The sequence below is a fragment of the Syngnathus floridae genome, chromosome 19, assembly GCF_059516105.1.
Source record: "Syngnathus floridae isolate MCC-2025c chromosome 19, RoL_Sflo_1.0, whole genome shotgun sequence".
NCBI lineage: Eukaryota > Metazoa > Chordata > Actinopteri > Syngnathiformes > Syngnathidae > Syngnathus > Syngnathus floridae.
The window spans coordinates 615,550-640,095 of record NC_142431.1 but is presented as its reverse complement, the minus strand read 5'-3'; the positions used below and the strand labels follow the sequence as shown (position 1 = coordinate 640,095).

Below are 24,546 nucleotides of genomic sequence, written 5' to 3'. Positions count from 1 at the left end.
GCATGTCTGTGAGGATGATGATGCAAGTCAAACAAGTCGTTATGGATCTGCCATGTGTGTGAGTCCCACTCCCCCCCCCACAGAGGCGCCGTGATGTCACCGAGGTTGCGCGTGGAGACTTTCTGCTGAGGTCAGTCCTTTTGGAGGACGACGTGTTCTTGGGCCCGCGCGTGAATGGCAAGCCCTTTATTTGTCCGTGCGTGGAAGCTCCCAGGCGCTTTGTACGAGGATGGAGTGACGGGGATTGGCCGCCATGTTTGCAGGAAAATCAATAGCAACGTTTGCTCATGATTGACATCGTGAGGACGGCAGAATGTCTTCTTAGCAAAATATTGATGTTTTACCCAATACGTGTTTGGGCCCGGCCGATATGAGCTCTTTTAAAAGCGGCCAACATTTTTTTGCTGCTTTTTGCGTACGTTATCCTATCACAGTACATATTCATTTAAAATGGCACCTTTCGTGTTCCTGTAAAATGTGCAACCGCAATCGGCTTTTAAAGGGCTTGCTTGGCACGGCAAAAACGAAAAAAAAAAAACTTTATTGGACGTCGACCAATTAGAAACAGACACTGGCGGGTGGACGGGTCTGCTCTCTCCATTTGGACGGCAACGTGGAGGCCTTTGATCTGATGGATGTGTGTACTTGCATACATTACACGCACGCACACACACACACACACACACACACATAATGCTATAGTACATGTATTGTCTGCACGCTCACACTCGGACACACGCGGTAGAGCTGGCCAGATTAGAGTTGGCGTCCTTGTGCCGAGTCTAGACAGGAAGCAAGTCTATGCCAGATTAGGGATTTGCTGCTTAACACACACACACACACACACACTCTCACTGCTAAATTTTAGTCCGGAAAAGAGCCTCTCAGTTTTTGTTTTTCTCATCCAGCACAAAACACACACACACACACACACACACATCTTGTCTTTGGACAGCCAAGCACAATAGATAGACGCCCACACACACTCGTTTGTTTTGCAGTTTTATCCTTTCCGGCCGGGCCAGGTCCCGTCGCGCTTGGCCAAACTGTAGCCGGCCCCTACCGCTCGCGTCTGCTCACCTCCGAGGCCCCGCCCGTCACCTTTCACCCCTCCCAGATGGAGCTGCCTAATAAGACATTGGTGGCCAAGCGCCATTTTGGCCCTTGATAGGTTGCTGCGTGAAGACGTGCAAAGGCTGCGCGCTGGGTGGACCCCGCTTGACCTTTTAGAACATGTGTGGATGCTTTGTGTGTGAGTGTGTTTAGCATAAATAAGGCTTGTGTGTGTGTGTGCGTGTCTGGCCTGCAGCCAATGGCCTGCACCTTCCGTATGTCTACGTAAGGTCACAAATATGAATATGAATATTCATGACTTAAAGCCGCCTACTTTTGAACTTGTCAGCACTCTTTCACACAGTTGAGAAAACGTGACTTTGGAGTTGATCCTAAAAGTTGAGACGCTAACATTTCATTTCCTACGCAGCGCCATCCGATCGTGTCAGTTCTTTTAAGGGAGGAGAGATTTTCGTTTGCACCAGCAGAGGGCAGCATCCGCTTTATTTTTCATTCAAATAAACCTAAAGCGAAATAACGACGATGGTAAAAACAAGACATATTTATTATATTCATTACAATAAATTGGTTTAAATTTATTATTATTATTATGATATTATGATGAGCAAACAAGCCTTCCTCGGTGTACACCTGACAGGTGCTCAGGTCGCTGGCTATATTTCAGCGCCTTCCTGCTTCTGTCCACTCCATGATCTTCTTCATTTCTCACATGAGTGCCTTTCTTATCATCCTCTTGACCCCGCCTCAGTGCCCGGCTAAAACGATAAAACGTCCCGATACTGTGTTGGACACGACTACGCGGCCGCTCTTGGCGATGCCTCCCGGCTATAACTCAGCCGTCGGCGAGGCTGGCCTGCCTGCCTTTCCCAGGACCAGGTAGTGCTGGAGGCGGGGTGTCAAGGTGAAGCCCAGATCCCCCGCCTCGCTGTCAGCGCGGCCACGCTGATGACGGCCGTTGGCTGCCATTGTTTATTTTGGCGGCCTTGACTGACAGGCCGCTGGGAAGGTCACAGCGGGACGCGCTCTGGCAATTGCAACTTGTATTTTGAGGCCGGACTTGGACGTCGCTAAAATTCTGATATAGTGAAGGCGAAAGATGATAGAGCGGGGGAACGCTGTCGTGGTTTTTTTCTGCTGAAGCTTCTCTCGCTCCATTTTTAGCTTTTCATTTATGCGTGCTTGTTTTATTTCCCCCATTCGCCAAGCAAGCAAGTTTAACGGCGCCGCCGCCGCGCTCCATCGAACCCGTGTTCTCGCCGCTCGCTCTCTCGCTCGCTGGCATCCTTTATTACCTAGCGTCCACCTCTCTGCGGATTTGCCTGTGACCCGCTGACCCGCCAACACCTATAAATATTTATTTGCGTCAGCTTGTCGGTAAAAATAACCGTATTACAAGCCCCGGTGTCCTGGAGCGGCTCCAGGAGAGTCAGCATCGGAGGGAGCCCCGAGCATCACGCACGGCCCACGTGTTTGATGGCTCGACAAGACCGCCGCGTCCTCCGGGTCCCTGAACACGCGCTGGTGGAAGCGGACCGCGGTTTGGCTGTGAAAATAAATCTCCTGTCATGTCTTGGAAATTTGACACGCCACAGAGAGGATGTTCTTAGGAGCAGCTTTGGATACGTATATTTTCCACTTCTGTCTTGAGGACTGATTTTCTCGTGTGCAAAAACAAAAGCGTAAGCAATTCTTGAAGCTTTGAAAGCGCTTCTCTCAATTCCCCGGCCGGCCCTGGCGTTTTGGTTTTATTATTATTATTTTATGACAAGACTCAAGTTTTGCCCGGCAACTCCCGTCCGACCCCCCAATGCATTAAATGTCCGGCCATCATTTATTTTAATTCAATCCCCCCCCACCGCCACCGCCAGCCCGGTCGGTCGGTCGGTCGGCTCTGCCGGCGCGCAGATGAAATGGACGGCTAACCTTGTCGGACAAGGACGCGCTCACGCGCACGCCGTCTGCCGTTAGCCGCTGACTTATTCGCCATTCTTGCGGCGTGGAGGAGAGGTCCCGATGATGAAGAGAAATAGTCTGGCATGCAAATTGCCGCCGCTGCCACGTCCAATGAGGAGGCCCGATCGTAGGCTGTCACCGTAGAAACGGCAGACGGGTCACGCTGGTGATTTATTGGGCAAAGTGAGACCTGACGAGAGCCGGCGCCCGCTTTAATTAGACGTGAGCGAGGTGGAGACCGCTTGAGGTCGAGTGCGACCAAAGTGGACGAGGACCGACTACAGGTGTCTGGTCTCGCCTTTGGCCGCTCAGTGACTCGAATCCACTAGAGGACAGTGTTGTGTTCCGCTACAGGCAGCATTTCAGCACATCCAATTGCAAAACAAGATTTATTAACAAGAAAAAAGAAAATGCCCTTTTCGGATGCACCCTTGATTGTTTTTAGCAACAAAAGAATCCTTCCTTGTGGTCTTTGCGTGAAACAAGAGCAGAGCAACTTGCATTTCCTCGCTATTATTTTCCCAAAACAATGTGGAATCTTTTTCACCCGCAAAACTGCAATGTAAGCGCGACCGACGCACCAAGAAAGCCAGCGTAATAGAATGGCGGTCAAGCCCGCCGGCGTCATGAGCCTTGCGAGGTTGAGGGCTTGTGGAGGGTGACCACCCCTGGGATGCCGGCCCTCGTTTGTCACGCCAAGGCGCCCCGTCACTCGTTCGTCTTGGTTAAACTGTGAGATTGTTCACGTGGCCGTCCCACCGTCCGCTGCGATAGTGCAGCAACACGTGTAGACAGACAATGTGACGATACTCAGGCATATATTCTTTATCCTCTGCAAAGAAAGACAGAAATCACTGCAGATGACTGCGTGACATTCTTTTTATTTTCATGATTGAAGTTTGCTGCCCCCCCAGCGGCCCTGCAGTGAATTGATCCGGACTGCTTCATTCTCGTTGGTTTTATTCCGATGTGGTTTACGCTGTCCAAAATTCGTGAGCCGCCGCCGGACTTTCTTGAGCCTTAGGCAAAGTCTTGTTTTCATCTTTGTGTTCACGTGTCGTGGACGGCAGGACGTCTTTGGGTCGAAGCGGGCGTGCGAGAGCGCCAGGCCGAGATTAGCGCACGGGAGGGGGGGGGGCGGGGGTCTCCGGGGTCGCTCTTGTCACTCCATTTCCTAAATTGACAGCGAGAGAAACTATTCCAGCGGAGGTGATAAACGAGGAGCGGGGAGAGGAGTGATAAATGGCGCAGGCCGCCAGAATCAGGCCAGATGAAAGTTGGTGGCGGCTGAAAAATGACTGACAGCTCATTATGTGCACCCAGTAAAAAAAACACACACACTAGTATGCGGGGAAGAAGCTTTCAAGTGGATCTTGTGAAGTCCACCTCACTCGCTTCTCGACCATTGCTCTCTGAAATTGAGGCATTTTTTATGTATGTGCTGGATTGAATAAGTCAATGTTCAAATGTCTAATGACCTACAGATCAGCTTTATATATATTTTCTGTTTAGCGGCTATGTGCTGCTGTTTTGTTTAGCAACAGCGGACTTGCTGATTATAATTTTTTTCCCCCCGAGTGGTCTATTTGAGTGCGGCGTTTATCTTTGGCTTCTCCATTTGATTTTGCCGATCTTTTGCGACGTACCGCTTGTTCGCTCCCCCCCGACAAAACCCCCCTGTCCTCGGGCCTCGGGGATGCGAGCGAGCGAGCGAGCGCTCCCCGGGGCTGTCGCTTTCACAGGCAGCCGGAGAGCGAGGGAGCGAGCGAGCGTGATCGCTCGGCGTGCTTGATGTCACTGGAATGGAAATCTGCATAAGTGGGGAGAGGCATTGAGGGACTTTGGGGCCCCGAGAAGTACAAATATTTTAATAACAAACACTTGCTGGCTGGGTTTTTTTTTTTTTTTGCTGCTGCGGCAGTAGCGGCACCTTGACTTATTATTCTTTCACGGCGGCGCGCAGCCGCCTCCTTTTGACTGCCAGCCGTTTTGGCGGCGCCCAAAGTTTTTCTCCTCCGTCCTTTGGAGGAGTGCCGTTAATCAAAAAGTCAAAGTCACCTCAGATCTCGCATTAAAACGGGCCCGTTCGGCTGCGGCTGAAATTGCCCGTGACCCCACTTTGCCCCCCCCCCCCGCCACTTATTCAAAATGAGCCCGGGCAGCCATCGGCGGGCTAAAACAACTCCATCGCCCACAAAAAAAAAGAAAGAAAGCAATGTCAACGCGTTGGTAAACTTCTTTGGGCGTGTGCTAGAAATGGAAACGATGAAGTTGATGACGCGCTCGTGTAGCAAAAAAAGGTGTGTGCGTGTGTGTATCGCTACTCTCCTGTATGATCTTATTATCTGTCAGCCAATTTAACAGAGAGGCCTTGCGGGAGTGACAATGGGGATGTTGGGGAGGGAGGGAGGTAGGCAGGGAGGGAGGTAGGCAGGGAGGGAGGGAGGGAGGGGCAAGATGCACACACACACACACACTGGCGCTCTTGCTCTAATTCCCGCTGACCTCTGGCGCCTCCCCACAACGGCTGTTTTCGTATTTGATAGAAAGATCGATGCGCTTTCTGCCGGCGTGAAGAATTAAAACAAGAAAAGCCATGGGTAGCGGTCACTCAGCGACGTCGCCGTGACTAAATGTCCTCTGCCATCCCTCCATGTACGCACCGTGAAATGAGACGGCGGCAGACAAAGCCAAACAAGAATTATTACGAGGAATTTGCTGTGACACGCGGCGGCGAGGTGACATGCATGAAAGGCGGCCGCGGCGTGAGCATTTCCGAATCTTAATTGGGAGACCACGTGATAGAAAATAACATCAAACTTCCCCCCCCCATCCCAGCTGTGCACGGGCCTTGAACGCATCTGAAAGCGCAACTGTGGGAATGTTCCAAAGGCGGCAAGGTCACACCGTGTCATCGGTCGGTCGGTCGGTTGGGCAGGCTTCCCTCTCTCGACAGTCTTGAGGGCTTTTTTTTTCTCAACAGATGTTGGGCACGGCACGCCGACCTTGGGGGGGATCTCAGAGGGCTTCTTCTTCTTCTCCGGCGAACCCGGGGCCATTTTCAATGTGTGTGTGTGTGTCGCAGCTTTGTGTGTCATTCAAGCTTGAGTGAAAAGGTAGCAGTGAATCAATCACATGGCCGGCCGCTAAATGAAATTCAATGAGCTGATTGAGTGAGTGAGTGAGTGAGTGAGGGATGGATAGATGTATGGATGGATGATCGGCGGACGGCCGTGTTTGCTGCGCCCCGAGGAGAGGCTGCCCACATCTGCCCTCCCAGGATGCCGCGGCCGTGTGTGTGTGTGTGGGCGTGTGTCCTTAAGTGCGTGCGTCCATTTGGCCGGCTGTACCGTTACCATCTGGGCCCGCCTGGACCGCACGGTGAGCCAGGCCGCTTCTAATCTGCCCACCAAGGTCACCGCTTCGGCAAGGACGAGGCCGGACCACCCCCGTGATACCCGCCATCCATACGTGTGTGTGAGTGTGTGTGTCATAATAGATAGCAGCTGGCTGGGGTGTACTTGTTCACTTTGCCTGGGGCAGCGGTGTTGGGCCATCTTTCATTCCTTCCTTCCTTCCTTCCATCGACCTAATAATAATACCCATGCATCCCTCCTCTAGACCAGGACTGGGTCAACTGGAGACCAAGTGCGTAGAGGGTCTTCATACTTAAAGGTTCTACGATAGAGACGCCGCGTCCATCTCGTCCGTCAAAGTTCTTTTTTTTTTTTCCTTCTTCTTCCACCAGGAATCAAGTGAGCAAAACCATTTTAAATGCAAATGACCTAAATAAGATTAGCGAGCTCGGCAGTCTGCTCCCTGTTAATTATCGCACGCAGTAGTCAATTAACAGCACTAACGATGGGACACTTAGCGAGCGTTAACCCAATTTCCCACGGCTAGGGAGAGCGACAACGACGACAGGCCGGCTGGGGGGTCGGGCTAGATCCCGCTTGGTAAAACGCAAACTGTACGAGTCAAGTATGAAAACATTGCTAATTTGACTAAAGTATGAAATAGGAGTGCTGCGCTTCCAAATTGTGGCTGTGCAAAATGAGCGTGACGCTCTCATTAGCATCAGCAAGATGCGCTAGCGGCTTTCCGCTTAACAGCATTGGCCTCGGCGGCCACGATTTAACACTTGTCACTAGGCCTTGACTGTGAGAGGCATGGGTGAGTGACAGGTCGCCACCCCGAGCACCTCATTTGCCGCTCGGGGGTGAGCGCGCCATCCATCTTGCGTGGTGAAACCACTGAAAGACAAAAGCTCACTCCGCAGCCCGTTAGCTTACGTTTCGCATTGGATGCGAGCGTCTTGCGAGCGTTTTGAAACGAACCGAGCGATCCGGGCCAAAATGCCAAAAGGATTTGCCAGTCGGCCCAGCCCGGCGGCTCTGATTGGACGACACACCTGTTGAGCAGCTGCCAAGGGGGTGGCAGAAATTCAATGCTGAAGCTCGCTCACTCGCCTTCAAAAACGAGTTTTTATTTTCTCTTACGATTGAATGGTGACACTTGGCTTACTCCTTCCAGTTCCGCCACTCGCTGGCCAAAGATTTCTCCTCCACTTGCGTCTTGATGTCTTTCTCCAAGCCGCCGTAAAAAAAGAAAAAGCACCGCGAATCGATAAACACGTCATTTAGCAACTCCGGGGGCAGCTAATCGATGCGCGTAAAAGTGTATGAAATGTGCATTGCAGGCGACGGAAGCGTGCACGTGGCTAGACGCCGCCGACTCGCCATTTCTCGGTGTCACTATTGATTGTTCAATCTATCGGCCGGCTCCCTCCGTCTTCCGCGGCTGCTTTTCACTCCATCTTGCTCCCGCGAAGCTGATTGATGGTCTCGAGGGTCGCGCCAGCAGCCGCTGCTTAAAGTAGCGCCCGCGCTAAAACAGTCAGCGCTTGAAGAAGTTTTTTTTTTTCGTTTTTTTTCTCCTCGCTGTTCGAGGGAGAGGATTTTCGCGAAGCGGACAAACGGCCGGACGCACGCTGTGTTGGGATTTCCGAGTCTTTTTGTTGCAACTTAAATGGTAGAAAGTTTTTGAATGTGTGCACTTCTAGTTCTTTTCTTTTGCTTTTTCAAATATTATTTTTGGGGGGGGGGCTGGTTTTGCAGCGGCCACCCACCATGAAGGCGATTGTGTGCCATTAGAATAACAAATGAGTCCTGGCGGAGTCACCCGCATGCATGTAAATTAATAGCACAACGCGGCGCGGCGGAATTCATCATTCGGCGAATTGAAAAGCGGGGGGCCTCGGATTTTGCCGGGGCGCTCGCTGCGTGGCAGTCATTTATTGCCGGGCCTGTCCGCACGTCCTTCACCCTCATGTGCGACATCGCCGCCATATTTGTATTTGCCGTTTGGGAAGCCACTTTGTTTATACAGCACTTTAAAAAAAAAAAATACTTGTGCTGGACATAAAAGAAGAGACTCAACGGTTAGCATGGTGCAGAAATGTAGGCTAACATTGGACGCCAGACGTGTTTAACGCAGCTTGAAAAGCTGACTCCCAAACTTTCTCCTGATTTGAGGCGAGGGTAGGGTTAATTTTTTTGGTTTAAAATGACTTTTTCCCCCCTTCCTTGCCTTGCCATTCCATTCCAATGTACCCAGCCAACATAAGGTGCAAAAGATTTGCATTTCATTTCCCTGCGCATATTTTTAATCATGTCCCGCTCGGCTGGCGCTCTTGTTTGACTGGCGCTGACTTCATATTGAGCGAGCGGCTAAGTGATGACTGTCGCTGACGGATTGTCGTCCGGCCGTCCCCTTTTTTTTTTCTTTTTCTTTCCTCCATTGCTTCCCCGAGTGGACGTGAGGGCTCAGCAGGCGCCACAAGACAAATAACACCCGGGCCGGGGCCATCGGTCCATCCCGCGAGGAGGCGGCAAAATAATTATTTTGCAGCGCTAAACCCCTTTCAGACGGCCTGCCGCAACACATGTAGACAGACAATATACGATATTAACTATCGTTCATATAAATATTTTGGAGTGCTATTTTCTCTTTAAAGCATTTCTGTTTCGTTTTTTTCTCAGAGCATTTTCTGCTTCTCTCTGTACAACGGTGCGTTTTAATCAAATTGTCTAGGTGACCCCAAACTTTTTTTCGCCTCCAAGAGGAGAATTTTATTGTTGTGAAAGGGAAAAAAAATATTTTTGTGGAAGTTGATACGGTGAGAAATCTCACTGGTGTCTCCAAGTTTGTTTCTTATCCGGAGAAATCCCAGAAGGGGAACAAACAAAAGCAAATCTTTGTTTGAATAAAAATTGGCTCTCAAATTTTCCTGAAAACAATTTTATTTTCAAGCTATACCGCAGCGCTCTACCTCACTCCCAAATGTTTTTTTTTCTTTCTTTTTTGGGGGTGTGTGTGTGCGTGGCTTAGCTATGACCTACTTTAAAGTGTGCTATTTGAATATGAAAAGGGCGGCAGTCGGGTGAGCCCAGGGGATGGCAACACCGGCTTCCTCTAAAATGTTAATGCTTGGGCTAATTGATGGTATGTTCTTTGTCAGCTCCCACTTTTTGTGCCACCTTCTCATCGACGCCAGCACAGGCGCAAGCTAGCAAAGCTTTCAGATGATTTGAGCGCACCGAAGGGGGCCGCCGCCGCCACGGCGCATTTGCTTCCGCTTTCAAGACAAGTTAGCGCCGGGGCGCGCACGTGCGCCGCCACATTTTTGTATTTCAAAAAGGGAATAATTGCCCAGGGCGGCGGCAGGGGGAGCGTGGCCGCGGGATTCCCCGAGAGTGTCGCTGTGAAGTCGACGCGTCGATGCGGCGCCACCGCGGCGGCCGTTTACCAAAGATCGTTTCTTTTCTCTTTTTTTTTCCTCAAACGGCCTTCAAAAGGAGCGCTAACGTTAGCTCATTGAGGCAAAACGGCTGATTTAAGTTAAATTGCGAGTGACGTGTCGCTCTGACTCCCAAAATGGTGGCGACCTGTTGGCGCCGCTTTGCGCCGTTGCTCTCAAACGCCTTCAGGAGGCCTCTGGTCAACACAAGACGACGAATTCCGCTCATGAAATGTCTTTTTTTTTAGCACAATGAGGGCATCAATGAAAGATGAGGACAAATTGTCCATCCGTCCATCTCGAGCTTCTGTTTTTCGTTTTTTTTTTCTCTCCTAAAGTGACCTATCGGCAAAGCCAAGGCCAGCAAAAAGCGTCAAAGTAGTTTTGTATGGGCCTGCTGTGTCATTGTGGCGCCGGGCCGGGCCCGGCTAAATTGCCAATAGTGTTTTCTTTGCTTTGCTAATTATTAATTAGCCAGCTCCATGCATATGTGTTTATTCCTAATTGCATTTGATGGATGAGTGGCAGCTCTGACACCTCATTAGAGCAGATTAATGGAACGACACAATATTTATGTGCGGCGCAATGACCAGTTATCCCGCCCGCCATCTATCAGCGGGATGATCTCGCTGATTGAAAACCGCTGGTCCGTGTAATCCTAATTATTTGGAATTAGAAGGGAATTTATAGCTTCTCGCGCCGTTTTCCGCCGTGACGGCAAATTGGAAACATTAAATGCATAACGAGGGGGAAAATGAGGGGAAGACAATCACGGAATTAATGTGGATGACTGTCGGGGAAAAAGACGGATGGTCCAACCGACAGGTGTGCCAGACATTTGCTATTGATGACTTTGATCCAGATGAATGCCTTGCGTGGATTTGTTGATATTTCCCCAAAATGTTCAGCCCTGGATTCTTCCCTTTTCCATTTTCTTCTTTGGAAAATGTTATCTGAATGTGTCTTTTATTTTTTGGGGGCTTTTCCTGCACTTGTTTGTGTGGAGAATGCCCAGAGGATTTTCCTCATTCGACTGGCATATCCCATCTTGCTCCGCCGCCAAACATTCCCAACCTCATATTATCTCTTTTTTATTTCTTTCTTTATTTACAATGATTGTTATTTTGGAGGAAAAAAAAAAGTTTGAGCGCTCGCTCCAAGAGCATTAGCAAGTGAACTCGCTATAACCCTCCTCCAACTCCGGCAAAGCTTTTTGCCCTCGTGGGACGAGCGCGCGCTAAAATCCGCCGCTTGAGCTCACAGGGAAGCAACCAGGCCCAGAAGAGTCGGTCGGGCTTTTGCTAGCCTACAATAGCGCAAAAGCCTGCAGGAACAGGAACGGCCTCCTTTCCCAGGTACTGAGAACTTCCTAAGGCCCACCAATTCTGACTTTGTATTTGCCTCCCAACTTTTTTAACACCATTAGCCGCCGCCTCCCTCCCTCGCTTGAGCCGAGCCGTCGGAGTTTTGTTGACGATCGTAGCGTCTGTCCCGATGTTAGCTTAGCCAGCTCCGTCCGGGATCACGGCGCAGAGTCGCTCTTGGAAGCGCATGGCCACTTTGGCAATCTGCTGACCGAATTGGACGAGCAGCCCGGAGAGCAAAGGTGTTCCTCGAAGCCGTCCTCCGATGTCACTGTCCGCTTAAAAATAGCACAAAGGGGCAAGCAGGGAGGAGGTTTAATCCCCCCCCCCCCCCAGAATGGAGCGCAAGGCCGACATTTAGCCGCAACAACGGTTGGGATACAAGATTACGGCGGGCCCCTCCTTGCGGCAGCCGTTTATTTTTATCCCCTTAAAGGCTGCCAAAATTAGCCCGGCCAAAAACGCTGAGCGTGAAATATGAAAGGTTCCCGCCGCTTCTGGTACGTAAGCAGTCTGCCTGCACTGCGCGCATGACCGAGGGAGCAATGCGACTGCTGCGCTTGCGATACGCCGACAGGGGTCGGTCGACCTGCTCGTCACGCTCACGTCTGACCCCGTCAATGTCAAAAGTCGATTTTTCATTCAAACTCAGACAGAGGGAAGGAGAATGCCGTCTGGGTGTCCTTGTTCATCTTCTCCGGAGTTTGCAAGCTAAGGTGTCATTGCTAGCTTCCAAAGAGAAACGTGCACGTCCTTTTCCGTCTTTCATGGCGGGATCGGGACGAGATGAGAGGAACCTTTTCCCCCATTTAAGTGCCACAAAGTTTTGTACTCGCGAGCGGAGCTGATCATTGAAGAGCTCCTGGTAGCCCGCGGGCTAATTGTGGAATTGTGGCGCCCATTCACACTTTCATCTTCTACTTGTTTCATCCAACTTTGGTCGTGCGTCTTCCCGTTGCATTTGGCCATGACAAATGATATACGTGCACTCGGGCTCATGTTGAAGGTGGGAATGAATTTGAGACGAAGGTATCGATCGGCCTTATGAAGCACAATGTCACGGCTGCGCTTTCCGTTTCGGGGTGACTCCGTCATGGTGTAATGGAGACATCTCCAGTGTAATCCCCAAAAATGTTTTTGTGATGTTTGACATCCTTTTTTTGCCGGCCCGTCTTATTGATCAGCCCACTTTGGCTGACCTTCGTCGGCCTCGAGCCAAAGGGCAAAGTCGACGACGCTCTTCTCAAAACACGTTTTTGCCGTCCTTTGGAACAAAGCAATTTCATAAAAACAGCAGCAGTTTCTCACCCAAAATGCAGAGAAAAGGCAATTAGTGCCTTTGGATCCTAAGCAGGCCGGTGAGCTGCTTAGCGCTTGCAGATCTGTTTGGCTTCAATACAGACGTAATGATTGGATTAGTCTTTCTTGCTTTGGCCATGGCTCAATAGATTTCCTGTCAGATGCCACAAAAAAAAAACAAACAAAAAAAAAATCCATGAAATGAGCGGAACCAGCGTTGTTGTCCTCTTGAAAATGACCCGAAATGTCAAATTTCCACTGCGGTGATGGAGCCATCATACTACTTGTCAGTTTTTCTTCTTTTCATGAGAACTATCAGCATATCGCCTCTATTGATTACGTCTGGATGTCTTAATCAGATCAGCAGAACGTCCCACCGCCGGAAAGTACATTCATGCCAAAATATTGATCAGGAATTTAATTGAATGCGCCGCTCAGTTTATTAATTGGCCCCCTGCTTGTCTTTCTTTCTTTTGGCCTCCCGTGACGCTCATCCAAAGTGACAGCTAAAGAAAATGTAGAATTTGTGTTAGTTTAAAAAAAAGAATAATAAGGAGGTTGCTTTGTCCCTGAGGCTTCGAAGCTTTGATCGCTAACGAGCGCATGATGGCTTTTGTATTGATCGCGGGGGGGAAATGTGGGTTGATGGTGAATTGGAAGGGGGGGGGGACAAAATACTGTACAATATATATATATATATATATATATAGTATATATTTCTTTTCTTTTTTTCCCACCCCCTGCTTACTTAGCAGTGTGATTGGTGGGCCGGTGTGGGAAGCAGCTGCGGCTGCTTCAAAAGCAAAGCCGGACGCGATGAAAGCGCAACAGGAACCCTTTAGCCAGGTGGAAGCCGGCGTTGAGCCCGTAAAGCGCCGTAAACACTCCGTTTCCATCAGACGTGCCTCTCGCTCGCTCACTCGCTCGCTGGTGTCAACACCTCGTTCCCCAATATCGGGTCTCTCACACAACTGGTGTTCCACTCCAGTCATGTAGGGGGAGGTCTTGTGCCAATTAGCACACCCCATGTTTCCGTACGAACGTCCATGACATCTTGAAATAGGATATAAAGAAGTGTTTTGCTTCATTCTTTGTGTTGCACCTTGTGGTGTGTGCACCTTGGCCACCAGGGGGCAGTATAATGAAGACGTAACGTATCAATTGCACCTCAGTAAGCTGCAGTAAAGTCACAGAGGATAAAGAAGACATGCCTGTGAGCGAGTTGTCCTATCGTGCTTTTCATTTGACGGCAAGACATTGTTTTCGTCCAAAGAACGTAAAATAAAAATCTCACAGGAATAAAGACAAAAAATGTGTCTCTGGAACCATTGGACCTTCTTTCTCATTGGCCTGCCCTGGACCAGCCGCTGCAGAGTGTGATCCAATCAGGGCTGCGCCGTCCTCAGCCGAGCACGCCCCTCGGCGCTTAAAGCACCCCCGCGTCAGCAATGGAGACTCGCTCTCGCTCTGTCTCACTGCAGCTGCGTGGCTTCGTTCCTCCGCTTCTCCATCCCTCGCTTCTCGCGCTCATCTTCCCCCCCGAGTAGCCTTGGAGGAGTTTGTCGCGGGGTGGGAGCCGAACATCCCGGCGACATCCTGACATGATGCAGAGACTTGGGAACTGATCTTCTTTTTGGAAGGAGGGGGGGGGGCGTGTGTGTTTGTTTTTTTTTTTTTCTTTTTTTAGTCCTGGTCCTCCTGCAACATCAGGAATGCTTCACGCGGACTGATGGACGTTTCTGAAGTGTGCATCCCCGACCCGCTCTGCTACCATAACCAGTAGGTGCATCTTTGACTTGACGGCTAAACTCTTGAGCAAGTAAGTGGCTTGCGGGAGGGACGGCTCGCTGCGCTGCGCTGCGCTGGAGGCTGCGCACGTGTCCGTCCGTCCCGCTCTGTTCCAGGTGGAAGGAAGAGTAGGAGCTGCAACAATAATGTTAGGCCCTTTAATGAGCCAAAAGCCTCAAAACAATGACTGCAATTCTATCAAACATTAAATGCCATCCTTAAAAAAATAGATACAAATTTATACTTGATACTCTGTGGCTGTATATATATGTCTGTTCGTTATATACACTATATGTCAGTATTTATAGTGTGTTTATAGTACACGTTACCGAAATATATAGCCCAAAAACACATTTGTACAACTTTTTTCATGGAGTTAAAAATAGGTCAATTCTCTTCATTTTAATAAGGAATCGGTTCACTTTAGATTTTGTTCTGTTTTTATTCATAACTTGTCGTCGCCCGTCCCAAGACAGCAAAATGCCAAAGTGCTCGAGCGGAAATAAAATGCGGCACGAGCTGCCCGATGCACCGCGCCGCGCTGCACCGTGCCACGCCGGGTGTCCATTTCAGCCGGGACAGGAAGTGGACGCCAACATCCAATGAAACTTGAATTGCAGTCCCACGTTGGCGTCTTTTGGCCAAAGAGCATTGGGGAGATGGCCAAAAAAAACAAAGCGTCCAAATTCTGCTCCAAAATTGGCCCCTGACAACATTTTCATTCTCGAGTGCAAATTTCATTTTTCAGTCAAATGTAAACATTTTGATGGTTCCATTTTTTATGCGCAGACAGAAAATGAAAACATCAGTCCCTCGTGTTTTGTAAATGCAAAACCTATCAAACTTTTCTTTTATGATGATGATGCTGCAAAGTCCTGCGTCCTTTTTTTCTACAAAAAAGTGACTGTGTGCAAAATGATCATCTTAAACATTTCCAGAATCTTTTGCCACACAGAATAAGTATATCTTAAAAAAAAACCATCTCCACATCATTTGAAACGACAGCAAAATGTTCTTTTCTAATTTTAATTTCCAATAAAAAGGAAGCAGCTCACCTCAGTTTGCTGCTCAGTCACTTTTGTTGATCAGCAAGCATTTTTTGCAAAGACGTGCCACTTTGGGTGTCTTTCCTTCTGTTTGCTCCAAATTCAAAAAGTAGCTTGTCATCACTTTTGAATAATATATCTATTTCATTTCTGCCTCCGTAGGGACCCCTCAGCGCAAAAAGACACACACACACACACACACACACACACACACGCACACACGGCCGCTGAGGGATCCAGCACATGTGCTAGCACACTGAGCTGCTTTCTAATTTTAGCGGCTCCCTCCTCGTCTTGTGTATTGTTGCGCGCACACTGAGAATTCAAATTTGGATTTGCCAACTTATATTTTGCTGATTTTTGCACAGCATCAGTCACACCTAAAAGTGTCATGTGCAATTTCATTGCAAAGATTTGGGAATAAAATCTCTCCCGTTACATCCGACCTTCAACGCGACGGCCGGATACGTTTGCCTAATTGATCGCCCTCAAACAGGAAGCGCATCGTCATGTTGGATTGTGTGTGTGTGTGTGTGTGTCGGGGTCACGACTTGATTCCTCCACGTCGTTGAAATTGTGTCTACGGCGCTAATAATGTTAGCTTGACGCAAAGTTGGAGAGCAAGTAACAGTCCATACATTCGCACGGTTTTGGTCGAGCTAGCTTGCGACGTTGTTCTTTGAATATCAACGTTAACACATTTGCCGCAAATCATTCTTGTCATTGACAGAAAATAATCCATCAAATCATATTAAGAATTAAGAAGCAAGTTAAGTGTCGGTACCTTCAAAATGGTATTTTTACATTGTATGTGAAATTGTATGCAAGTTTTGTGCAAATAATAATAATAATAACTCTCCAGTCCAAATAATGCAACTTTATTTTTCTCCTCTGAGGAATTTCTTTCTGAGCAGACGTTTGAAGGTTAAGCTTCCGGCCGGTAATTGAAATGCAAAATAAGACGAGAGCGGATCGATGGCCATCTCTGTTTATTTATGAAATCAATATGCTAACTGTCCCTCACCACTGCGCCCGTCTTTCCCCCGCAATGACAGCTTAAGCCTGCTTCATTCTGGCCGGGCCGGGCCAGGTGAGGCGAGGCGAGGCGAGGCAAGCGCTGTGTTTGACTTTGCGGGGAGAGCAATTCTCTGGAGGTGCGCGCCAACGCCAACGTAGTAGATGTCACCCCGCAGTGTCGAGACGTCATCCATGTGGCAAACCTATGCGTGCCCCTCGCCTGCTGTCGTGACATCGTGTGCGTTTGAAGGTTATTATGATGATACAGTATCGGTTGTATGAATGTGAGTATTTTTGCGTCCAGGCTGCTGAGTAGAATGCCCTCGGAGGAGCGCCACCTGTCCTCCAGTTGCGGTTCTTACGTGAAAACGGAGCCATCCAGCCCGTCGTCGTCTCTGGTGGACACGGGCAGCCGCCACAGTCCCAGCGGCAACTCGGACGCCAGCGGCGGCTACGTCAACGCGGGGCGGGGTTGCCACCTTCTGGACTCGCCGCCCATGTTCAACCCGGGCGTGCACGGCATGGGGGTCGGGGGCGCAGCCTGTCTGCGGCGCTACGACGACTGCTCCGGGGGCCTGGCGGACGAGTCGGCCATCAAGTGCGAGTACATGCTCAACGCCATCCCCAAGCGGCTGTGCCTGGTGTGCGGCGACGTGGCCTCGGGCTACCACTACGGCGTGGCCTCCTGCGAGGCCTGCAAAGCCTTCTTCAAAAGGACCATACAAGGTAGCGGCCAGACCCGTACACCTTCTTCTTCTTCTTTCTCATCCTCCTCCTCCTCGTCACCTCTGGACCTAACACGGCCGGCGTTTGGCTGCGGGTCGAGCGCTCGATAACAATCGTTGTCGGGTGACTGTCATTAAGAAGCTGCCGTTTGAGCGTGGGAAGGGACCAATTAGGTCCGCCGTAGTGGCCGTGTTGTCGGAGGCCCGGGCGTCCTCGAAATAAAAAGAGGGACGCCGGTCGCTCGCTGAAAGGAGACGGCGGCACTTTAATGGAATGGTAATCAGGGATGGCGGGGCGGGGCGGGGCGGGGCCAGGCGGGGGTCCCGGCCTCGCTAAAAGAGGGGGACAAGGAGAGGTCTGGCCTGAGCGGGGACGAGCGAGCGAGCGAGCGAGCGCGTGGCTAATAGCGTGGCATCGTAATATATCAACATTTAGAGGGGAAAAATAAGCTCCAAATGTCCTCTGAGGAAAGAAAGGTGGACGGACGCGAGAGCTGATTAACTAAGAGGCTACCGCCACAACCTCGTGCTTTTAGAAGCACACGCGCGCACGCGCTCTCAAATGTTTTCTTTCATAACGGTAAAATGATTGAGGCAATGTGACCTCCCTTTTCCAAACGGATGAGCGTCTGCCGTGTTGTTGGAAGTGCTTGACGCAAAGTGGTGACTGTGGGATGAGTAAACTGGGGTGGCGAGGCGAGGGGAGGCGAGGGGAGGGGAGGGAAGGGGGGCGCCACTTAAGTCTGTGTATGTGTGTGTGTGTGTGCACCATGTGGCACTAATGACCAATGTCCACCTTTTGCTTTGCAGGCAATATCGAGTACAGCTGCCCGGCCACCAACGAGTGCGAGATCACCAAACGGAGACGCAAGTCGTGCCAAGCGTGTCGCTTCATGAAGTGTCTCAAAGTGGGCATGTTGAAGGAAGGTCAGTTTGTGACATCAGCATCATCACGGCAGGCTGTTCCCCTAGGAAGTGCGACCCCCCCCCCCCCCACGCTGTCTGTCTTTGCTGCCGTATCGATCCGCTAAATGCTCTCTGAACGTCCGACCTCACTTGTTCTCCTCCACCGGGAGAGGCTTGCCCCCGTTTTGCGTGTTGACAAAGAATTTTGGTCGTCTGGCCCAACAACAGCGATTTGGATCAAAATGGTGGACGGGCGGGCAGTATAGCAATACTCGCAGGTGTCTCCTCGCCAGTGCGTTCTTTGGAGCGCCGCCGTGGACGTCGACGCTTGCACTTGCCGCCTAATTAAATCTCCACGCAGGTTCCAAAGAACAAGGAGTCTATTTGCCAGCCAGTCTTATTGATCACCGGAAGGCGTACGATTGCAACGGTGTGGGGGGGGGGGGGGATTTAGCTTCAATCTGCCAGGCATAAAATGATGTCAGTGTGTTTGCTGGGAACAAGAAGCTCCCCCGCGGGCGCGCAGCGTAATTAGGTTAGTGGATAGTCGGTGTCAGGAAATTGAAAGAGCATCCTAATCGCCTTCCTTTTGTGTTCCGGGGGAATCAAGAAGGAATTTAGACGAGTTGCTGGGAAATCTCGCAGCACTCCATTCCACTTGACCGTCCGTCTTTAAAGTCTGTTTGCTCCCCCAACAGCCCCGCCGCCGCCGCCACCACCTGCATGCTCAAACATCCTCAAATAAAATCAGAAGGGGCGCCGAAGCACTCGCTCAAAACTACTCAACGGCAAGCTGAAATGTCTTTGTTCCGCAGGCGTCCGCTTGGACCGGGTGAGAGGGGGTCGGCAGAAATACAAACGGAGAATGGACGCCGAGAACGGCGGTTACCTCACCATCCCGCCCCCGGCCAAAAAGCCCCGTAAGTTGCAACTTGATTTTATTCCCTTTGATTGATAGTCAAGCCTAGCTTATCATCAATTGCGATGTCGCGATAGCTTGCAAAACGCCGTAGACGGGCTAACGATATCGCCCCTTTCCTCTCTCGTCAGTGACAAAGATTGTGTCGCATCTGTTGGTGGTGGAGCCCGAGAAAATCTACGCCATGCCCGACCCCAGCGTGCCCGACGGCGACATCAAGGCCTTGACCACCTTGTGCGACCTGGCCGATCGCGAGCTCGTGGTCATCATCGGCTGGGCCAAGCATATCCCAGGTAGCGCCGCAAATGACACCAAATGAGACGTCTGCGCTGTTCGCACGCCAAATCATGATGATCTGCTCCTCGTGAGCACCTCGGGGAAAAGCCAGCCCCATATTCTCAAATCTAATCAATACGGAGCAGCCCGCGCTTGTCGCCGACCCGTTGAGTAAGACGAGCGTCAACGGAGGCAGATGCTTCGCTGGGAGAGAAAAGGCGGCAGATGCCGCTCATTGATCTGACAAATCGGCTCATTGGCCGCTTTGCTCAATGCTTTTGTCATCCTTCCAAGCGGCGTCGCTCCTCGGCCGCGGCGGCAACGCAAACATGTCCGCCGCGCTTCGGTGGAGATAAACTATCAAATCAACGGCAATTTAAGCAACAAAATATGAAATCGATAATGAATAAATTGCATTTGTCTCGGGCCCCTCCCCTCCGGGGTGCACTCTCGTCTCATGATTGCCTCTGTCGTTTTATTAGGCCCATTAGGGCTCTTCGGGGGCCTGTAATGATAGAAAATGAATCGAGAGTGAACCGATGTCGGATTTAGCCGAGCTGGCCGACTCGGGGCTTCATCGTGCCCGATAGACGTTCAATTACTCGTCCCGTTTGGACGTTGGCTCGTGCGTCACACGAGCCGGCTCTCCGGACCCCGCTTTGCTTCGCTTAAAAAAAAACAACGACAAAAAACGTGCCGCTTCTGAGTGTGTTGCGCATCTTTTTTGTTTTGTTTTGTTTGAGCGAAGTCACTTGAGCTTCCCGCGCATCGATGGCGTGTGATTGCGCTAAATACTCACTAAGCCTTTTGTTTCCCCGCAAAAGTGCCTTTTGGGGCTCAAGCGTTTGAATTCCTGAGGCAGCCTGCGCTACAGTATTTACATCAGCCCTCCCCCGTACGGCCGTGTAGCGGATGTCCTCCATCAGCTGTCAGTTTGTCAGATGTGAAGCCAGGATCGATGGCCCTTTGGCGTTTGCTGGACTGATTACAATCTGCTAATCAATGCCCCAACCCCCCCACCTACCCAAGTGCTCATTCTCCTTCTCTGTTTGCCTGATAAGAAGCATGGCGGCGGGCCTCCTATTTAGGCGACAATCAGCCGTCCAATCAGGCTGCTGCTCACCATACGGGACTGAAGGCTATTGTGGTGGTGCTTCAGGTGCTTTTTTTTTCCATGGCGAGGTGGCTCTCGACGGATTGATTCGAAAATGAGCTCAGCCGTCCGTCCGTCCGTCCGTCTTGGCGGGATGATTGAATGTCAAATTTTGAGATTTGTCATCTTTTCTGCCTTCAGGCTTCTCTAGCCTGTCGCTGGGCGATCAGATGAGCCTCCTGCAGAGCGCCTGGATGGAGATCCTGGTGCTGAGCATCGTCTTCCGCTCGCTGGCCTGCGACGAGGAGCTGGTCTACGCCGAGGACTACGCGGTGGACGAGGAACGGGCCAGGAGCTCGGGCCTGCTGGACCTGCACGTGGCCATCCTGCCCTTGGTGCGGCGCTTCAAGAAGCTGCGCGTGGACAAGGAGGAGTTTGTCACGCTCAAGGCCATCGCGCTGGCCAACTCGGGTCAGTTCACCTTTTCTCGTGACCGTAGAACGGCCGGCCGTACATTGGTGATCCTCTGTGCAAAACGGCAAATTCGTGCTAGTTCATGACATCTACTTTATTTGATATCTACGCGAGCTATCTGTCCTCCAATCCAATCCAAGTAGGCGTCCAATTAAAGCAAAGAAAGAAAGCAAATCAACTGAAGTTGTCTCCAGTGTGGCCACGCTGAAGGGTGACGAGATAAGGCGGGACAAAAAGCTGGAAGGGCCGCCTTTTCATGGCTGTCCGTGTGTGCGTCCGTCTCCATAACAGGAGCTGTCACAGCCCGCCCCAGATATGTTTAGCATTTCATTAGGAAAACAGGGGCTGTCAATAAAATGCGTTAAGTGGAGCAGAATGGCCAGACGCCGCTGCCGCCGCCGCCACCGCTCGTATCGACACTTTGCTTTTCACTCGGCACGGCCGCCCATCGATTGTGACGCCGCGGCGGCGGCGGCAACCTTTTCTCCCGTCTGACTGAGGGACACAAAAGTGCTGAGCCCGCAGCTTTTTTTGTGGCACGATGGCAATCGCCCTCTGCGCTTTTTCTCGGTGAGCATTTGAGCCGTTGCAATTTGTTGTCCCGTGTGGGGGAATTGGAAGCGCTGGGAAGCGCTGGGAAGCGCTGGGAACGGGAGACGTGTGACAACTCAAGCCAGAGTTCAGGCCGGAGGGGCGGCGTTCAAACGTAAAGCTCCGAGCGGCTTTTCGGGTGGGCGTTTGCGGGCTCTCGTGCGTGTGCGACAGCTGTGGAAATTCTCAGCCATTGATTTTGTAATTAGCCGCATATCGACGGCGGCGGTGGCGGGCCGCTGACGGATTACTCTGAAATTGTTTCTTGCAAGTTGCCTTTGCACGGGGCACGCGCATGACGGGACGCTTTGCATGTGCGCAGCCCAGTTAATTTCCCAAGATAGAAACGCAATTTACACCAAAGGCACGCGAGTGGACTTCATCAGTCAGTTCGGATCACAATTAGCCTTTTGCTTACCCCCCATGTCATTTCCCGTCCATGTTTTTCCGCTATTTACGTGCTTCATTCCATCTGCCGCGCTGGTGTCTTTTTTTATTTGAACGTCCACAACAAACGGAAGCGCTAAGCTAAGGGGGAGCCAGCGCACGGACCCATCATTCTTCAGCGCAAGCGCAATGCCGCTGCCGAATTCATTAGCAAACACTCGGGACCGGATACGCTCCGTATTGGCCCGAGAAATGAATCTTGCCGCAGGTCCCGAGAGAGCGGGCCCGTCTGTCCTCGCGCAGGCATTTATTTAAGGAGCCTCGTTAGCCGCTAACAAGTCAAAGTGGAGACAAATCTTCCAAAGTGTACGCTTGGATGTGTAAACCCCGTCCGTCTCCCCCCCTCTCCAGACTCCATGCACATCGAGAACCTGGAGGCCGTGCAGAGGCTGCAGGATTCCCTCCACGAGGCCCTGCAGGACTTTGAGGGCTGCCAGCACCCGGAGGACCCCCGGCGGGCGGGCAAGCTGCTCATGACGCTGCCCCTCCTGCGGCAGACGGCCACCAAGGCCGTGCAGCACTTCTACAGCGTCAAGATGCAGGGCAAGGTGCCCATGCACAAACTCTTCCTGGAAATGCTGGAGGCAAAGGCTTGACAGCGGGCGGGGGGGGCCGGGCCAGGCGGGGCGGGGCGGGGCCTACGCCTTTGACGGACAGCTGCCAACAGGTGGCGGGACAGCGCATGACTATATTGTGCCAACGGGAAAAAGCTTGACGAGCGAATATCAACACGGTGCGGGATTATTACGATTCATCTATGTGTAAAAATTGTACAGAAACGAGGAAAGTTCGGTCTTGCTAGCATCTCAAGCTTCACCTTCAAAGCTGCCCTCAAAATGTCCTGACCATGCAGCTGCGGAGCCATTTTGTCTTTCGGTTCTTTGCTTTTCCATTTTGTCTGGGTGGCAATTGCGCTGCGGCACCGCCACGTGATCGCTTGACGGATTGATTCCTTTGGGAAAGGCTTCCCTTTTTTTGTCATCTTCCAAAAGGAAGTCCGCCACTACAATTCTACACACGGCACTCCGCAACGACACAGCGAGCAAAAGTACACTTTTAGACAAAGTCAACTGCTTTACTAAAGTCAAAGAAAAAAAAGAATTTGAGTTTTTATTTTATTTTGATATTCAAAACAAAATGGTGTCATTGCGCAGTGTTGTGTGTAGAATTTTGAAGACATTTTTGGGGGGAATTTTGGTTGTAACCCAGAATGTGGAAAATCGTGAGCGGAGATGTGCAATAATGTACCGTGTCAAACCAAACTTTTTTTTTTTTTTCCCCCCCAACCAATCTACTGATACCCTGTTTAATGTGACCAGATAGCTCTGCAATAAACACGCCTCCCGTGTTCTGATGTCATCGCAAATGTTCTTCCTCGCAGCCTTTGTTTTACGGACGCAGAAAACATCCATTAGCATTTCTGCCTTTGCCGCCACCGACGGAAATAAAACACCGTCCCCGAGGTGGAGCCCGTGCCCACTTTAATTGCTCCATTTCTGTTGAGGATTTCAGCCCGAGCGACAATTAGAATTAATTGGATGTCGAAGAAGAAGCTTTTTGGGCGGGAAGGGGCGACACTTTTTTTATTTGCTTCCGTCGGTTGGGAAAACGTTATCTGACACCAGGGCTCGCTTTACCTTGTTCATTAGCGCTACGACGCCTCGGTGTGGAAAAAAAAATTGAAAAATATCGCAGCTTGTATTCTCAAACACAAGTGTCCTAAAAATAATAATAATAAACGACTTTCTTTGTTTTCATTGTGGTCACCACGCGGTGGCTGACCAATTGATTATTTTTTTTTGGTGGAAGCGGACCACGCGAGTCCCCCCTGGGAATGGCTGGCACAGAAATCAGGTAACGTCATACGTACATGCTGTATTCACAAAAAAGAATGTACCGACATGAACTAAGTGGTTGGTTTTCTCGCAGGGGAGAAAGCTGCGCGGCGGCCGTCTCATTTGTGGCCTTCTCCTCCACACGCCGCTTTCCATAAAACACGGACGGACGAGCCTCCTCGGCGAAGGGACGCCCCCCCCCCCCCCCCCTGCAAGGTTCGTGTGTACATAAGCTTTCAAACATTTCTTCCACATGTTAGAAAAACTTATCATAGCACACTTGCAAATCTATTTGAATTTGCTGGCCTCCCTCCCCGTGTGTGTGTGTTGTAGCCAGCCGGCGCCGTCGGGGCACGCGGGTCCCGACTGTCCCGTCTCGGCAGCCGTCCCGCTTGACCTTGAGCCGGCTCTTGTGCGGAAGTCATTTCATTTAGCCGCCTTTCAACTTGAGCCAAAATGCAGCCGGGTGGGGGCTTGGCTGTGTGCTATGGCCTGCCACGAGCCACGTCATTTGTCTTTGTGTGTGGGCAGAGCACGGCAGGGAGGTTTGATGAGTCGCCATCAAACAGAACTTAAATAAGCCTAGTCCAAACGTTTTGTGTGCGATGTCAAGGAAAGTTGAATGGAGGCGGTGTCGTCGTTCTCCGTGCGTTGACCTGCCATTGGTCGCTCTGCTACCTTGCTAAAAAAAAAAAATAACTATGATGGCACGACAACCTTGCGCTGTCAAGATGGAGTTGGGCGCCTCTGAGAATAGGTTGTAAAGTGTCAGTCACGCGTTGTCGCCGACGATACGAGCGGGTGGACGTGAGCGGAGGAGATGGCTAACCATCAATATGCCTCCAGTGGAAATTGAGCAAGCTCATGATTTATGGCGTCCGCATCCACACCAAATACATGCTGAATATACTCTTTTTTTTTTCCTTTCTGTTTTCCCCCA

The 24,546-nt window shown here is 50.8% G+C and overlaps 1 protein-coding gene across 2 annotated transcripts; it reads left to right on the top strand.

The window, feature by feature from the left end:
• Positions 1-13,161: 13,161 nt before the first annotated feature.
• On the top strand, positions 13,162-23,137 carry LOC148381324 (steroid hormone receptor ERR2-like). Of its 2 annotated transcripts, XM_088361581.1 has the most exons (8): positions 13,162-14,268; positions 16,379-16,576; positions 16,645-17,066; positions 17,876-17,992; positions 18,787-18,891; positions 19,022-19,183; positions 20,461-20,730; positions 22,123-23,137. In XM_088361581.1, the coding sequence occupies exons 2-8, from the start codon at positions 16,503-16,505 to the stop codon at positions 22,365-22,367; spliced, it is 1,395 nt and encodes a 464-aa protein (XP_088217707.1). In that variant the 5' UTR covers positions 13,162-14,268; positions 16,379-16,502; the 3' UTR covers positions 22,368-23,137. The 2 variants fall into 2 exon arrangements, with proteins under 2 accessions (XP_088217707.1, XP_088217708.1); XM_088361582.1 differs by lacking the exon at positions 16,379-16,576 and having other exon boundaries at positions 13,163-14,268.
• The last annotated feature ends 1,409 nt before the right edge of the window (positions 23,138-24,546 follow it).